Source organism: Protopterus annectens, chromosome 5.part1 (genome assembly GCF_019279795.1).
Source record: "Protopterus annectens isolate FY-2018-M chromosome 5.part1, PAN1.0, whole genome shotgun sequence".
NCBI lineage: Eukaryota > Metazoa > Chordata > Ceratodontiformes > Protopteridae > Protopterus > Protopterus annectens.
The window spans coordinates 264058067-264076977 of NC_056736.1; the positions used below are offsets into that span (position 1 = coordinate 264058067).

The 18911-nt window shown below is 37.7% G+C and overlaps 1 protein-coding gene across 1 annotated transcript in view; it reads right to left on the reverse strand.

Moving 5' to 3' along the window:
• Positions 1 to 18911, reverse strand: part of LOC122803361 (calsequestrin-2-like) — a 362905-nt gene that overhangs the window by 83635 nt on the left and 260359 nt on the right. Inside the window, exon 6 of the mRNA XM_044072939.1 lies at positions 17308 to 17438. Coding sequence (XP_043928874.1) covers positions 17308 to 17438 — 131 coding nt within the window. The remainder of the gene's footprint in view (positions 1 to 17307; positions 17439 to 18911) is intronic.

An 18911-nucleotide genomic window follows, 5' to 3' on the forward strand; every position in this document is an offset into this window, starting at 1 on the left:
TGGCTTTGTCTCCAAACCTTCCAACCTGGGCTGACCATCTAATATATTTATTCCTAATCCTGTCCACCCTCGTCACACCCAGTGCAAATCTTAACATCTTTAACTCTGCCACATCCAGCTCAAACTCCTGCCTTTTTGTCAATGCCACTGTCTCCAACCCATATAACATAGCTGGTCTCACTACCCTCTTGTAGACCTTCCCTTTCACTCTTACAGGTACTAGTCTGTCATTGGTATTTAAGGATACTAAAGTTAAATCCATTTCAGGTTATTGCTAGAATAAAATATTTTTTTTATTGTAACTATTAAACAGATACCTCTGATAACAAGAAGATTTATGTATGTGCATAAGATTTTAGAAGAGATTGTCTGTTTTATTTGTTCTATGACTACAAGTGAGATAATATTTTGTTCAGGCTTTAAAAAAATACTCTTATGTAATAATAAGGTTAAAATAACAACTATCAGTTTATCTAAGTTCCACTCTAGACATGGAATGAAAGTCATTCCTAAGCTAATAGATAAAAAAATAAATCTATTAGATTATCACTCATACCTTTAACTATCAAAAACAACTGAGCTCCATAAACTGAACTTATTGTATGGAGAACATTTTGTAAAATAAATTTATAATTCTGAATTATTTTATGTATCAAGGTATTCTACTTTAGTAGTATAATCAAATTTTATTACACTAGAAAATATCTGATGGATAGTTGCCTATAAGAATTCTCAAACATATAGTTATTTTACATTCAACTGATGCTTCAGCATGTGTTTTTTTATTATTTTTGTTCAAATCAATTATATTATGTCCAACTTTTTATGATAGTATAATAGTTAGCCTTACATGTGGTCTCTTCCATTTAGTATTAAATATTTATATTTTATATACAAGCTTGACATGTTAAAGTTTTTGTTGTATTCATATCATGAATATAAACTATATTTAAATATCTGTGGAGATATTAACCAGAGTGACATAATAACATATAAGTGTGTTTCATATGATACATCTCTAATGAGGTTACTCTGGAGAGATACTATAAACCAGTTCCCCCCAAGTACTGTGCACTTGTTTACATTTATATTGTTCTATCTACGTTACACTTCCATAAATTCCTGTTTAGATATCACATATACATACTGGTTTATATATTAGAGATCTTCATTTCAAAAGATAAAATTGGCATCCCATCAATTTATATCTGAGAAATTTCAGATATTTTGCTTTATATCTTGTATTTTATTGTGCATTAGTCTGTTTATAAATCTTGTAATACTGCTAACATATAAACAGGTTTAGATTGGTGAAACTGCTTTGCCATTCCTACTTATTTAAATTACAAGTAAACCTTATAGAATGTTTTGTATGTATGAAACATTACTCAGCATGTTTACATTGTGAGACATTTCACTAAGCAGGCGTAACTAAAAGTTTTCTTCTGTAGCAATAACAGTAGACTTTATATATGTTTTTTTCTAAATCAAATGCAACAAACTCTATTGGTGTCATGGTCTTTAAGTACAAATATTAGACAACAATCTAACATTATGGTTATCTTCTCTTATTGTTGTTTATATTATATTCTTCAGATGTTATTATAATATACTTAACTCAGTTCTTTATTCTGCTTTTGTCAATAATAATATTTATATCATTTCTAAAAGTAGATTAACTGTGTAACCATCTTTTTATCAAATTCCTTGTCTAAGCTAATTAGTTAAGTACTTATGAAAAGTTTGAATGTATTGAGTTAAAATTAATAATCTCAAGTTTATATGGTCAATCAGACACCGACAGAGTTTGCATAAATGACTATGTTTATTTTAGAAAGTAATATTCAAATGGGCAAGGAATGTTAGAGAGCAGAACTCATGTGGCATTAGGGAAATGACAATGAGTATAGATGCCTTCAAGAAAACTGTACAATATTTCTGAAATCCAACACCATTATTTGTCCAAAGTTGCTATAGGAATAAATAAATAAATAAATGTGCTACTCAAAGTAAAAACCTTCAGTCCAAAAGAGATCCATATTTCCATATATGCCTATGTAATATACAGAGTTAAAGGGAAAACAGTACATTATACAGTTTCCTGAGTAAGCTTTGTGTAACTCAAAATGATTCAATGATTTCAGACTACAGACATTACCAGCTTAGATTACTTAGTTTATATATGCACACTGTAACTAGCACCTTTTGTCTGGGTAGCTTAGTGCCTTTGTAAAGAAATCACGTTGTTGTTTAATAAATGAAGAAGATTCTTCAAAGTCATTGAAGGTCCTCATCACATTGGCATATAATATTTTAGCTGGATATGCAAGTTGTGCCTTAATATTGTTCTGTTTTAGAAATTTTATTATTGGCCAAACTCTTTTCCTTTGCTCTATTATTCTAGTAGAATAGTCATTGTCAAACCTTATCAGGTTTTGATTATATTTTAAAGGCACTTTCCTCCAGGCAGTTTTTAAGATTAGTTCCTTGTCCAAATATGAAAGGAATTTTATAACTATTGATCTAGGAGGTGTATTTGTTGAGTTGGAAGCAGGTTTCCTAGAGGTTTGTGTGTCCTTTCAATACCAAAGGAGAGACCTTCTTTTAAGCTTAAAAAAATCAGGGATTCAGTTTGATAAAAAGGAGATAATATCCTCACCTTCTGTGTTTTCAAGTAGCCCAAAAATCCTTATGTTACTTCTCCATTCCCTTGTTTCTAAATTATCTACTTTGTTAAGCAGCTATGTGTTTTGTTTAAGAAGCAATTCTTTTGTGCTTCTTCTTCTTTAAGTCTCCCTTCAATGTCATTTAGTGAATTCTCTGTATTTGTTATTTTTGTCTGTTGCTGCTGTAATATTTCCTTAAGAGTATCAGTCTGTTTTTGACAGTTCATTTTGAGATTTTCTAGATATTCTTTAAAATCATCCATCTTCAAAGACAGTTCTTGTAGGGTAGATGTCATCCATTTTAGTTCTTTCTCTAAGGTTGCATCAGGGTGAGAATTCCTTGAGTTGCTCATTTTCAGTAACTGAATAAATCTCCAATATTTTTGACAGGAAAATATTTGTAATAAGACAGTATGATGACCCAGAAGGTAAAAAAATAAAGCATAGACCGTAGCTGCCACAGGAAACACAAGTTTAATCCACAAGCCACAAACAGTTCACATAAACACCTCCAAATACACAGTATGTTTTCGTTTCTCCTACTTCATCAGATGTGGGCTGTTTCCAAACCTAACACCTTTTATAAAGCATATTATTTCAATTAACAAATCACCTTTGCTGAGCAATCAACTTGTAATTAAAAAGTACTTTTATGCTTTTAACCTGATGTTAACATTATTGTGTTTAACATGATAAAAATGTGAAGATGTGTACCAATACATTACTAAATCACAAAATCATATTATAAATAAGCATTCACTTTTAAAACTGTGTTCAATTTTTTTTAAATGAATGAATGAATGAAGGAAAATATTTGTGTAAATCCACCAAAGTTGCTGATTCTGTAGCTTAGTACTTTATCCACAAGTTTTTGATATTTTCTTTGAAAAAAAAATATTTTTCCCGGTTTTATTTTACTAGTTTTATGGAGCTATAAAACTCTGCTGCTTTCAGTTGTTCATTCAGGCTCCAACCCCCAAAAGAATATCTGTAAAGTCTTGGATTTGTTCTCACACTGTTCCAGTTTAAGGTACCTCTCCTCTCTGCTTCAACTAACCCCCCCTTCCTATTTGTCTGTTCCCTCCTTCTCTAATCCTGCACTTGATCCCTAAAATAGGCTGTACTAAGAAAAAAAATGTTTAGTCCTAATGTTTTGTTCATTATTATTCTTGAATCTATTTCATGTCTTAAAAAATATGTATGAAATTATACTGTGAATAAGTATAGGATGATGCTGTGTTGTGATTACTGTTTTTAATGTATTGGATGAAACTGTATATGAATACTGTTATTATACTCATTGTATCTGTAATACTTTATATTATGTAGATACATTTTGGAGCTTTTCTGCTCAGTTCTCCACCGAAAAAGGGCAAATGCCCAGTCAGACTAACCCGGTCAACAAATGTCAAACAAATAAATAAATAAATATAAACTGGAATCATTTTGAACTTGGTGAGTGTTCTTATTTGCTATAATTCTATTAAGTGGATAGTATCCAATGTTGGAAATGCAGTTGAAATGGTGGAAGATTAAGTATATGTGGGGCCCTGGCAGTTTTCAAACCATGCCCCCCATACACACATACAAAACACACAGAATTTTCTGGAACATGCTATTTGAATTCACCTTCCAGGTTTAAGACTATTGAAACTGCTGTCATTGTACTCCATCAAATGTCCATACTCATCAGTTACAGCCAATTGACTGTGATTTAACAAACTGGTCACAGTAAAATATTTCAACTTGCTTTATACAAATGCAAACTAGTCCTACAAAGTCAGACTAATGATTATTTAACTTGATCGATGACAGCCTGAGTCAGCCATTCTCATTCCAGACATCTCATATGCCCAGCAGGCATAGCCTCACTGTTGATGGTGCACACCAGATGAGTGATTACTCTAAAAATAAGTAATTATAGACACAATGTATTCCAAGTTTCTTTTTTTGCACAGACACTATCCAAATTTATTTCACATCAATTCATACTAGTCCTGCAAAGCCAGGCTGTTTAAACTGAGAAAGAGTAGGGTAAGTTACTTTCATCTGCAGACAGCCCCACCCACCCCCACCAACTAGTTACAGACACTTTCCTGTGTATACTTCATCTGATTATGATAAAAATAATACTTCTCAACCTCTTAATCCAATAATCAGGGGCAAAGCCTAAATATAATTAGGAACAAAGACCTGGAACCAGAATCAGAGACATATTTATCTTATATACTTAATGAGTTACTGAAGGAACAGTTTTTATATTAGCATCTATTTTCTGAAGGATATGAATTTGAAACAGAAATGTCTGCCATTATTTAGTAACTGCAATCTTCAATGATTTCCAAGAAATCACACATTTTGCAAGTAACATATCAAAAATATGATGCCAAATTAGAAACAATTTATAAAATAATGGACATTTGAGAGCTATGTAGTTTCAACATTGTTTCACATGAAGAGTAGTACAAGTAATTTTAATTACACCCAACTACACATTAGACCTGAAAAGTGCAACAGATAACTAGCAAACAATGAGATGTTAAGTTATATTCATCCATAAATAGCCACCATTCCCACCCAGAAGTTGTCACCACTTTTTCACGTATACCACATCTGACTGTGATAAAAAATAATTCCTTTTAATTTGTTAACACACGAAACAGAGAGAAAGCCAAAAAATAAAAAGTGACAAAGACCCAAAATCAAGGACATATTGTATTGCTTTGATACACTTATGGAGAACACATCAAAAATATGAGGCAGGGTCAAAGAAGTTCTATGATATTAAGGACAGTTTCAACTTCATTTCATACAAAACATTGCCTGAAAATAAATATTTAAACTTATTTCAAGAAAATTTACACTAGTTCTATAAAACCAGAGTTTAAACAGAGCAAATGACAAGGAGATAAGCTATCTCTATCCACAGCAGCCTTACTTATTTAATGACTGCAACCCTCACTGACTTGCCAGACCAAAATATAAGGCAAAGTCAGGGACATTATGTGAAATCAAGGATAGCTTAAACAAATGAATGTTTTATTCATCCAAATAATCCACAGACCCATCCCCTTTAGTTAGTGACCACTGTTCTCGATACTATATCTGGTTGCTTGCCAGGACATAATAAAATCTCCTTTATAAGTAAACAACATGCTTTTTACATCCACAGCCAGCCAATACACTCCCTTATTTAGAGATGGCAATTATTGATTTATTTATTTATTTATTATTAATTTAACATTTGTTTACTGGGAAAGCCCGACTTGGAATGAAGTCAATTTTCAGCAGCTGCCCGGGGAGAAATGCTCCAGATGCATATTTTTGTAACATGGGAGGAAACTGGAGCACCTGGAGGAAACATACACAGGTGCAGGGAGGACATGCAGACTCCGCACAGAAGGCACCCCAGCCAAGAATTGAACCAGAGAACCTCTTTCTGTGAGGCAACAATGCAACTGCTGCACCACTGCGCCGTCCAATGCAATATCCAATGCGCATAATGACCATTTGATAAGTAAAAAAAAAATTCTGTCATGAGCCAGCAACAGATTTCCAGAACCAAGCCATGGCATGCCTTATTTAGTGACTGCAATTCTCAATACCATATGTTTATCTAACAGGATAAAAAAAAAAATTATCTTACCAGAACCTGTTGCTGCACTTCTGCACTTCCATGCCAACAATCCTCAACTCTAACATTTATGGGCTTTCTGTTCATTTCTTTTCACAATTCATCGAAAGGCAATGAGCAAAAAGCTGCAGCACTTTACAAAGGATTGCCAGTGACTGTTTATTTATTTTTAAGTAAGACACTTTCTGTGTACAAATAAAGCAAAATAAATGCCCCAAGATGAAGAGTGTCAGAGGCGCATACTGCACATTCACAGTTGGTAGGTACTGTGAGTATACAGCTATAAGTACTGGCAGTGACTGTCATTTAACCATGTTTTCACTAAAGTAAGTAAGCACCCTAATGTTAGTATGTTACATGCATAAGCTAACTAAAATGTGTTGTGAGCAGTGTTGAATATAATGTAACATAACATAACATAAAACTTTAAACATTTTTGACTGGTCATCTGCTCCAACACTCCATCCTACAGGTGTGGGACCAGTGCAGCTATTGGAGTCACCCCTATTATAATCTGTCACTGACCGCAAACTGTAAACTGTACAAAACTCAACCAGAAAAAAAGAACAAAAGCATCCACAGAAATCCACCAAGGATTTGTTGTATAGTTAAGTGCTTTCATCTGCTGAATAGCTAGACTTCCTCAGAACCTCAGGTTTTGAGGAAGTCTAGCTGTTCAGCAGATGAAAGCGCTTAACTATATAATAAATCTTTGGTGGATTTCTGTGGATGCTTTGTTCTTATAATCTGTCACTGACTTAAAACCTACTTTACCTCTTCAAGGCATTGTTTATTTAACATTATTATAGCATTCAAGAGTTTCTTTGAAACAATGGAAATATTTTCTTTCATTCTTTTGAATGACATACTCTTTCTTACCCTCTTTTATAAATGACAGATTATAGATACAGGGACATTTGATTATGTTTAAACATAGGTGTGTATATGCATTGTGATGGCACATTATATGCCAACACCTTGGATACTTTGAGCTTGCTCACAGGATGCCATGGCTTAATTAAAAATCCCAAAAGCTAACAATAAGGCATTCATGATTCTCAGTCCATGGAACTAAAAGGGTCATTAGCTCTCGCCCCTGGGTAACAAATGTGTCTACAGATTGGCTTGGAAGGTTGGGCTTGTTGGTTAGCAAGGCAGTGACCCAAAATTACAAAGGACACTTCTTTATATGTAGAGATACTAATTTTGGAATGGCAGTTTATTGTAGTGATCTGTAACATCTTATCTTGTCCTACACAACACTGCTTTGCATAGCACTGGTTCATTTTGCATTTATAACTAGCCCCACTAATCTTCTACTGATAGTCTTTCTCATCCTTTAAGAAAATGCTAAAGTACCCTGATAATGTTTGGCAAACCTAAGCAAGATAAAATAAAAAGAACAGCAGGTATATTAAATAGTCCATTTTTCACAGAAAAAATGTAGGAATGCTCACTTCATTATCAGTATCAGTTTTATTGCTGCAATAGTATCACGTAACTAAAGCAGTGGTGCACAACCTTTTTGTGGGGAGGGCCACTACACAGATTCTTAATACATCTGCAGGCCACCGCAAAACATAGTAAGTCATTACAAGTTAACAATAGGTACAGGTGACTAGCATTTTTACTTAAGACAGCAGTCATGAAATGGCCTGTTTTCTACATCAACTTTGCATTTAACTTTATTCTGGTTGCAGCCATGACTTATTACCAACTCTTGCAGAAAGTTACTACTGTTTACAGACTGCAACTCATAAACAACAAAAATAGCTACTTCCACAGCTAAAATTAGAGGTGTGTACAAGTGCAGTCAATTAGGTAAGAAAGCATGTGCTGGAAAGTTTGCGTGACTGGAGTAAGGCATAGCATTTTTTTTAAATTTTTGGTTACTCTCTGGGAGCCGGATGGTGTTGCGTCGAGGGCTAGATTTGGCCCCGGGGCTGGACGTTGTGCACCACTGAACTAAGGGTATAGCTGCTATTTGAGGTTGTGCTCTCAATTAGTCCTTTAGTAACAGCAGCAGCACAGTAAACCTATTAACAAAATGTTGCATAAAAGGATATATCATCCAGTGATTCATATTTTATTTTCATTAACAATTCAAATACCAGGATTTAGATAATGACAGAAATGTTTTTCCCTTTCCTTTGGTAATGTGTTTTTCATAATTCCCTGAAGTGTAGCACTTGAACAGATCTTTAATAACTTTATATATAGTTGAACCAAGCCTTAATGGTTATGGTCTTTGCCTACCATGCACAAGGTACAAGATTCAATTCTGACCTCCGGCCAATGCTTGTTTGAAGTTTGCATGTTCTCCCTGTGTCTCTGTGGGGTTTCTCCTACCTCAGAAAAACATGCTGAGTGTTTCTATCTCAAACTCACTAATGAATGGAACTGTGGGCAGCAGCACAGTCTCTACATGGTGCCCTCTAGGGGGAATATTTGTATAGAACAACCACTTTGGGCATCTACTGTATTGTGCAGTATCCTCAAGACAGAAAAACACAGATCACACACTGTTCACCGTGGCAGGACTCACCAGTCAGTGGTGTAAAATATGGCTCTAGGTGATTCCTTTATGTTGACTAATGTTGTTAATGTGCATGGGTATTTGCCAGGCTTAGGTCAATAAGGTACTAGCTGTCTGGTGTCCAGTTGCCCAGCCTGTTTACCTAGGATAGCTCTTGAGCAAAATCTGGACATTAAACCAATCAACATGCCAAACATGAACTACAAATTGCTACACTCAGTGTAGGGTCACTGCAGGATGGGGCTTGGATGTGGATGACATGATGGTAATTAGAAGGCTGGACATCATGTATCCAGGAGACAAGATGGAAGAGCAGTACAGCAAAGCCACTTGGCTTGGGATCCAGAGTCTACTACTCAGGAGGAGGAGGAGGACAGGTTAGAAATAGTGTGGGAATTGTGGTGAGTGAGAGGCTTCAGAAGGCAGTGAGGGACGTCATCAGAATTAGTGACAGACTTATGGTAATCAGACCCCAGTGTAATGATAGGACAGTATTCAGAATCTCAGCCTATGCCCTACAGCAGGGTTGTGATAGTGAACAGAAGAGTGTGTTCAAATAGCAGTTGCTGGACCTATTAGATAAAGTAAGAAGACATGAATTGGTGTTGATAATGGTTGACTTGAATGCACATATCAGGACAGATGGAATAGGATATGAGGACTGCCTGGGTCCACATGGGTGGGGAAACAGGAATAAAGAAGCAGAGGCCATACTAGACTTCTATCTGGTGAATGGCTTGATAGTAGCAAACACATGGTTCAGAAAGAGAGACAATCACAAGATCACATACAAAAGTGGCCAACAGGCAACTCTCGTAGACTTCCTCCTAGTATGGAATGGGCACTGGGGTAGAATCAGTGGTTGAAAAAGTCATCCCCAGCAAACCAGTCAGCCCATAGTATAAACAACTGGTTGCCAAAATCAGCTGCAAGCAGTGGTCAGAAAAGGCTGTAAGGTCAACTGAGACCAAGCCAAAGACCTGGAAGTTGACCAGAGAGAAAGCACAACAGTTCAAGGAATTACTCAGGCCTATAGCACCAAAGAAGAATAAGAAATAGGTGGAGTTGAAGAAGAATGGCAGCACCTCAGCATATGTGAGGACTACACAACATTAGTCCGAGCCAGGTATGTAATTAAAATTCATAAGGAAAGCTGGTGGTGGAATGCAGAAGTCAACAAAAGAAAGAAAAAAGGAGTGCAGAAAGAAGTGGGAGGTAGAAAAGTGGGACCAGGCTAGGAAGGAGTACTGGTTGGCTAACAAAGAGGCTAATAAAGGAGTTGCAATAGCAAAGAACAGGGCATGAAAGGCACTCTACCAGCTTCTGAAAAGTGACTCAGTAAGTGGCACAAAACAACTGTATCAGGTTGCAAGGGAAATACAGAAAGATAAAGATGATAGTCAGACACCCTTCATAAGGGATACCAACAACAACTTGCTCACCAGTCAACAGGACATCAAAGGCAGATAGAAGGAGTAATTCCAGCAGCTTCTGAATAAAGAAAACCCCACATAAGTTGTACTGCCACAGACACAGCCTATAATGAGAGAAGAAGAAGTCGGAACAGGACTAAGGAAAATGAAGTCAGGGAAAGCAATAGGCTCAGCTGAGGTCACAGCAGATGTAATCAAGATGTTGGGTGAGTTAGGGGTGAAATGGATCCTGAGGGAGCTCATAGCAGTGTGGAGAGAAAGACGTATCCCATACAACTGGTGAAAAACATTCTCATGCCAGTGCACAAAAACAATGGGATCATCAACAACTGTGGGCAGTACAGAGGTATCAGTCTCCTGTCCCATTGCATGAGAGTTCTGGACAGGATGATTGATTAATGAATACGCAGAGTAGTAGAAAGTAAGATGGGAGGTGAGCAGTTTGGATTCAGAACAGGATGCCATGCAACTGACCCAATGTTGCAGTGAGAGAGATAGTTGAGAAAAAGCTAGAGATGAGGAAAGAGTCCAACTGGGCATTCCTAGACTTGGAGAAAGCATATGACAAGGACCCTAGAAAGCTGATTTGGGCAGTCTTGCATTTGTTTGAAGTCTCAGAAACACTGGTAGAATTGGTGCATGTTATGTACAAGGATCCAATGATCAAGTACGAACAGTGTTTGGTCTCACAAAGGGATTCCCAGTAGGATCGGGTATGCATCAGGGTTCAGCTCTGAGCCTACTGCTGTTCCTACTGGTGATGGACTACATTAGCAAACAGGATAAATCAACAAAGTTACTATGTGCAGACAATGTAGCAGTACAGGGATACAATGAGCAAGAACTTCAGCAAAGGATAGGAGAATGGAATGCAAAACTGAAGGCACATGGTATGAAATAGTACAGATAAGACAGTGGTAATGGCAGCAAAAGGGAAAATTAGAAGAAGCTGAGAAATGAGATAGATGGGAAGATAGTGGAACAGGTTAACAGCTTCAAGTATCTGGTTGGGGTGGTTGAGGAGAAGGGAAGTCTGAATGAAGCGATCAAAGTGAGAATAAGAGGAGCTGAACCCAACTGGCATAGGCTGTCAGGTGTAGGGTATGACAGAAGAATGCCAAAGAAGCTGAAAAATAAAGTGTACAAAGCACTGGTGTGACCAGTACTACTATATAGTACAGAGACCTGGGCAGGAAAGGCAAACCAGTTGAGGAAGCTAGAGGTGATGGAAATGAAGTGCCTGAGATTGGTGGTAAGATTCACACTGTGGGACAGATGAAGAAATGAGGACATCAGAGCAGAAGCCAAAGTAGCTCCAGTTGCACAAATTATCAAAGAGAATAGATTACAGTAGTTCAGGCACGTGTGCAGAAATGTTCATAGGTTGGTACTAGGCTATCGGCTCTAGGGCCTATACAAGCCTAGACATAACAATTCTCTGGATATTTCTTCCCACAATATTTACTTCTCTGGACCCTTGTCTAGCAGAGTGACTGACATGATCCCCTGGGTGAATTTTCTATCTCCCATCCAATCATCAAGGTTCCTTTTGAAGAGGGCCAATGAGGCGCTCTGCTTGACATGTATGGGCAGTCTATTCCAGAGTATGGGGAGTCTCTGGGTCAGGAACCTATCCCTCCAGCGTGTTTTGTTCATTGTGATGACAAGGTTTAGATCGCTGGAGCATGTGGCTCTGAGGGATTGGGATTTCTTTAAGTGGAGCATGTCCAACAGCTCAGGGTTTGACATGGCCTTGAATGTTAAGCAGAGATCACCTCTGAGTAGATGATATGCCACTGAGTATAGCTGGAGTTTTTTTAGACAGTCAGCATATGGCATCTGCTTTAGGCCTGTGATTCTTTTAGTGAGGTATTTCTGTGGTCTTTCCAGCTGTTGCAGATGTCTTGTGAGGTACATACCAAATGGGGCATTATACTCTATAATGGGTCTAATAAGGGATGAGTACAGTGGGACAATAACCTCCTTTTTTCTGGATGAAAAGCCCTTAGTGATAAGGTGTGTCACATAGAAGGATTTCCTGACTGTTGTGGCGATGTGGTTATCGAAAGTAAGACCACTGTCCACCTGTGTCCCTAAGTCTCTCATCACACTCTCAATGTTTAGTGTGCTGCCACCTATGTGGTAATTCATGGGTACATGTTTTTCTCCAAAGGGGATAACTATACATTTCTTGGCATTAAGCTTGAGCCCATGGCTCTGGCACCAGGCATCTGTTTCTGTAAGGCCCTTTTGTAGAATATCCACATCATTTTGGGATTCAGTAATGGCTCCCAGTTTGCAGTCATCTGCAAACTTTGTTAGCCAGAGTCCCTTAGTGTTGGCCTGTACTTCAGAGAAGTAAATGCCAAACAAGAGTGGTCCCAGGACTGAACCCTGGTAGAAGACAATCTGGTGAAAAAGATTTTGGACATATAGGAAAAAGGCAAGAGGGAACAAGGTCATCCAGCAAAGAGGTGGATGGATTTTTTGAGAGAAGATCTGTGATAGTCAGGCATGTGTGTCGAAGAAGGCACTAGTGTGGCATTAAATCAAGAGAGATGGTGACAATTAATAAGACACCCTGACTCCATATAGAAAATGGTAAAAAGGGGGTTGTTGATGATGATGATGATGATGAACCAAGCCTACTGAGCAGCCTGAAGTAGGTCCAGGTGAAGTAGCTAAATAAACATTATATTGATTGGAAGTATGTGATGAAAGATGGGGGTCTGTGGAAGGAAGGGAGGAAGGAAGGAAGGAGGCAAGGAAGGAAGGAAGGAAGGTAGGAAGGATGGTGCATCTACAGTCTTCTCAAGGGATCACTAATGAATTGTAGCTTATGATGAGTATGCCATATTGCAGATTATTCCAATATCTGCAATAATATAAACACTAGGAAATGCGAAGTCAGCTCTGTATTACATATTTTTATTTTTCACATCATAGGCAATATAACCTTATCTCTGTGTTTGTTTTTTTTGTCAAAGAAATGCATTTTTGTGTTTGTGATTACCTCTGGGCTTTGGATATGACTAAAAAGAATCATTGGGTTAGTTCACTAATCAAGTTAATAAAATCAATCAATCAATCAATCAATAAATAAATAATGTGGCAATTAAGTTAGTGCTCTGACAAAACCCAAGGAGGAAAACAAAGAGCCTGTAGCCATGAAACACAAAAGCTATTTGTTGTATTTATAACTGACAACATAATAATGCTTAGTCTGGCAAAATAGTGGTGGGGCTTGTTAGATGGTAAGGGACATACTAGTAATGCATTAATATGGAAAGACAGGTGCTGGTACTGCAAAATTTCATGTAAGGCTACTGTGCTCATTTCAGAGCATGACGTCTACAAGGTACAGAATAAACAGAAAAAAAAAGGTCTTGAGACAAACAGCTGAAAAAGCACAGGATCTGTTTCAGACAATCTACAATAGATACATTAGAAGAATGCAGTGGTAAAGCATTGCTGAATCGTAGGGTTAGACTATGACTAAACACCTTAAGTACTTTATACGTATATATGAATTTCAGAAAGAAAGCTGGTTTTAGAGAGGAATGTGCTGGACAATAAGGCACTACAAAACAAATATATATGAAAAAGATGGGAAGAATATGAAAGCACTTTTTGCAGTGCAGGATGAGGAAAACAGAGTTCAACACTGGACTGTAGATGAGGAAAACAGAGTCTAGGGGAGGCTGTAATTAAAGTGAGATCCCAGCAGACATGGAACAGGCACACAGAACAAATGCAGAGGAAGAAAGATGGAAAGGATCTAGAGATTAAAAAAAAGACATTCTGTCTTACCATAACGTTCCATCTGTGTTGTCAATCTTCACTAATCCGTGACAGTGGGACAGAGTCCCCAGCTACTTTAGTCTTGAGAGGTCTCACAGAAGAATATTCCTAAGCACCATTGAGCTGAATGATGCCCGTCCCCTTGAGACCTGATTCAATTTGTAATGAGTGATAAAGGTATGAGGAAAAGACCAAGTGGCTGCTGCACAAATATCGTCCAAAGATGCTCTGGCATGAAAATCTTTGGAAGTTGCCATTGCTTTTATTGAATGGGCTTCAACTGGATGTGAAAGTTAGAGTCTTCTAGAATGAGAGATGAAAGTAATGCAGTCTCTAAGCCATTTGGCCAAGGTAACCATTGAAACAGGATTACGTAACAAAAGAGAGGAAGATGCCACAAATAATTGGTCCAATGTTCTCAAATCTTTTGTCCGGTGAAGATAGCTACATAACTGTCTGTGGATGTCTAGTGAGTAAAGGGCATACTCCCTTTTATTGCAAAATTAGGGAAGAAGGCTGGCAGTTGTAGAGTTTGGTTAATGTTAGATTCCGAAACAACCTTTGATAAAAAGGTTGGATTTGTCCAAAGGGCAACCCTGTCATTGTGAAATATTAAATAGGGAAGTTTGCAGGATAAGGCCTGCAGCTCGGATACTCTTCCGGCAGATGTATTAGTCACCAAAAATAAAGTTTACCAAGACAAATATCTTAAGTCACAAGTCACTGATGGTTTGAAAGTTTTCATAGTAAGGTCCTGAAGAACTAAAGTTAGATCCCAAGGAGGAATGGGTTCCTTAAATGGAGGTCTTAACATTAGGAGACTCTTTAAAAATGCTTTACAAAGTTTGTGTAACATTAGAGACACACCATTAAAACCCATATGAAAGTTGGAAATTGCAGATAGATTAACTTTAATTGTTGAAGCAGAGGAGCCAGATTGGTAAAGCGTAGCAAGGAAATCTAATACCTTATGAACAGAACCTGTATAAGGGTCTAGTCCACCTTCAAGGGCCCAGTTAGCAAATTTTTCCCATTTACATTGATACAGCTTTCTAGTAAAAGGTCTGTGATGAATGACAATAATTTTTTGGACAGGAGAAGAAAAGGAAGGATGCCTGGCAATCATGGGAATTGGAGAAGCCATGAAGTGAGCTTGAAATTTTGGAGATTCGGATGAACCATGGCCTCTGGATGGGACAGCAGATCTGGAGATGGGTCTAGAATCCATGGTTTCAGAAGAAGTTGAGGCCAAAGGGAGGGAAACCAAACTTGTCAAGGCCAGAAGGGGACAGTGAGAATTACTGAGTTCTCTGGCCTTTTGGCTTTTTTTGTAGAAACTGGGATATCAAGGGAGTCAGGGGAAAGGCATAGAGGTGACCTGGGGGCCAATTGTGGAGAAGAGCATCTCTGGGTGACTCCCCAGGTGGGGGGATTAGGGCAAAGTAACTGCTGCACTTGTTGCTTAGGAGGGACGCAAAAAGGACACAGCAAGGTTGGCCCCAGTGACAAAAAAATCTCATTCACCACCACAGGATTTAGAGACCACTTGTAAGGCATGAGAATGGTTCTGCTCAGTTTGTCTGTTTTCACATTGGAACTCCCCAGAATGTGCATTGCTGTGAGAAAGCATTTGGAAGAAATCACCCATTGCAAGCTCTGAGGGCTTCTCAACACAATGGGTAACATTTGGTTCCCCCTTGTTTGTTGATGTATCAGACTACAGACATGTTATCTGTTTGAATAGCTACTGTCCCTAGAGGAAGGATGTCATGGAATGCTTGCAATGCTAACAGCACTGCCCTCATCTCTATAACACTGATGTGCAAGTTGGACTCTAGTTGGGACCATGTGCCTTGGACTGTTTTTCCCAGATAATGCCCCCCCCCCCCCAATCTGGGAAGCATCTCTGGTCACTGCGGTTTGGGGCTGAGGAAGAATGAATGGCCGACCCAAGAGAAACTGATCGGATTGGAGCAACCACGTGAGATCTTGTTTGTAGCGATCAGTAATCAAGATTAGGTGAGACATTGGTAGGTGCATCAGAGACCATTGGGAAGCAAGTAACCATTGCAAAATTTGCATGTGATACCTTGCTAGGGGAACAAGAATGACTTGGCTCCGGTGTTTGTAGATCTAGTCTTGCTGGAACCCTTTTGTTTCATAAAATTTGCTTGACTTGTGATCTGATTCATTGAAGTCTTTCTGGAAGGAGTGAGGTAATTCCTGAAACAGTGTTTAAATGGGCTCCAATAAACTCTAATTGCTGAGTGTGTTGCAAGTTTGATTTCATGAAATTTATGGTTATACCTAGAGACATACAGAGGTGTAGAGTGTAGTCTCTTGCCCATTCTAACTGACGCCTGATGGTAGCGGTAATGAGCCAGTCATAGAGGTAAGGAAATACTCAAAATCCTAGCAGTCTGAGATGAGCTGCCACTACTGCCATGCATTTGGTGAACACCCTGGGGGCTGTGATGAGACCAAAGGGCAGCTCTCTGACTTGGAAATGACTGGCTTCCAGCCGGAACTGCAGAAAAGAAACAGAGAAGGTTTAAAAAGAAAATTAAGTAAAAATATGTAGATATAATGAGCATTAATAGAAATAAACTTACTCAAAATCAGTCTAGGCTCGAGCAAAGGACAAATGCATCTGACCTATGAAGTGGCAAATGAGATCTGAGGTAATTTGCAAGAGGAGTACTATGGGTAGTGCCTGGCTTGAGAGTTTGAAAGGTGCGAACTTGAATAAATGGCTGAGTCGGTTCTGAGGATCCCACAGTCAAGGATTCAGCGAAGACTGACAACATCAGATGGTCTGTTATATAACAATTAGGATAAATGGCTTCATTGGTACATATGACACCGAAGTCTTTATGCCTCTAAATGAAATTGCTATTAGCAATGCATTATATTTATCAAGCCAAAGTTTGACTATTGCTGGTTAATATGATTAGTTTGCTAGCTTTAGTTAATGATAATTTTATGTGCTACAATGCATTTACAGTGTTTGCATACCACTTCTTTTTTGCTTCGTTCTAGTCTATTTCCAAAAAAAAATAAATAAATAATCAACAAATTTCTCTTACTGAAAATTGAAATAGTGCAACTGAACATTCACATAACATTTTCCATTTTTATTGTCCACTGTTGAAGATTATGACTCTTATCAAAAAGTGATTTATTTCCTGAAACTTGAAATCTTGACAATGTGGAGTTAGCTAGTCATTTTGCATTTACCGTTTGTGTTCATTGATAAATTCCACGATCTCATCCTCTGTATAAGGCTTGTCAGGAATTGTGACTGATTCATCCATAAAAGGTTCAAAAAAGTCGACCTCATTCATTTTGAGACTGAGTCTCTTTGCAATCTAGAAAAGACAAATAAAGGTGGAATCAGGATGGCAATGACTATGTCAGAATTTGCATTCTGGTTCATTTCTGTTGCACAGTAAGATAACACCCCTGTGTACAAAACACATTCCCCCTATGTTAGCTACATTTCTGTAATTTTATTAAAGCTGCAAACTATAATGACTTTGTCATCTTGTTAGTAGTTCTCAGCATGGGCATCATATACTGCGGGTCACCAACTGCCTGGGATGGTAACGCTCAGCATGGGCATCATATACTGCGGGTCACCAACTGCCTGGGATGGTGACGTTCAGCATGGGCATCATATACTGAGGGTCACCAACTGCCTGGGATGGTGACGTTCAGCATGGGCATCATATACTGAGGGTCACCAACTGCCTGGGATGGTGACATTCAGTTGGCAGCTTTCAGGATTACTTTTATTTTATATTATATCTCACATCATTTCTTCATTTTCCCATTTGCCCAGATTATCTGATAGGTATTAGGTGGCCTTTTCATCTATGTTCATCTTTTGTATGGTATGTTCAAGCATTTTTCTTTGCTTTGTTCCTGCTATATAATATATGTTGGCATTTCTCTGACACTAGACAGTTATAGTCACATCCATCAAACACACAGAGATCCTGCTATCTATTACAATTTCTTACTTCTTAGCCCATGTATTCCATTTATTCATTCATCCCATTTCAGGTTAAGGTTTTAACTTCTACTTGCCTGCAAAATCAACTCACACTACCTTTCCATAGCACCTATGTTTCTTCTTACTTAACTTACATGTGGGCCATTGCAGATTTTTTTACCTAGAAACTTTTTGTAGACAAATATTTTAATTCTCTAAATCTGATACAGATGTTAAGATCTAAACAATTAAATAAGGAATCTGATCTCATGCAGACTTAATTCTCCTTTTAGTACATAGCAATATAATTTTATAACTCAAGCATCTTATTAAATTTTCCTAGTAGAGTGAATGTAGTTCTCTTTTTAAAGGGAGCAAATAGAACAAGCACCTTTGAATTTCTACAACTTATTCTATTAAACAAGGAAATTAGGACAACAGTTTCAGTGCAGTGCACTTTATGAATAACAAAATACAAGCACTTTACAAGAGATACTTTCAGACTGTAGACTTTCACCATACAGCAGTTTTGTTACTGCACATGCAGATGAAGCTTTCTGAAATAACATTTTATTAAAGACCTAGTTTTACATCTTAATAAAATTTCTAGATGCCTGAAAATATAATTTTTAAACAGGTCATAGTACTATACCATAGTACAGATATACCATTCCCAGCCTAGACAAATCATAATCACAATGCTGTTTTATGGAAACCAGCAACCATATTTTCTTTTTAAAAAGAACAGCACGCAATGCACATGATACAGAGGGATGAAGCCCTAACTGCAACACAGGACCTTTGTTTGATTAATAATACTAGTGAGGGAATGGGGAGGGAAGGACAG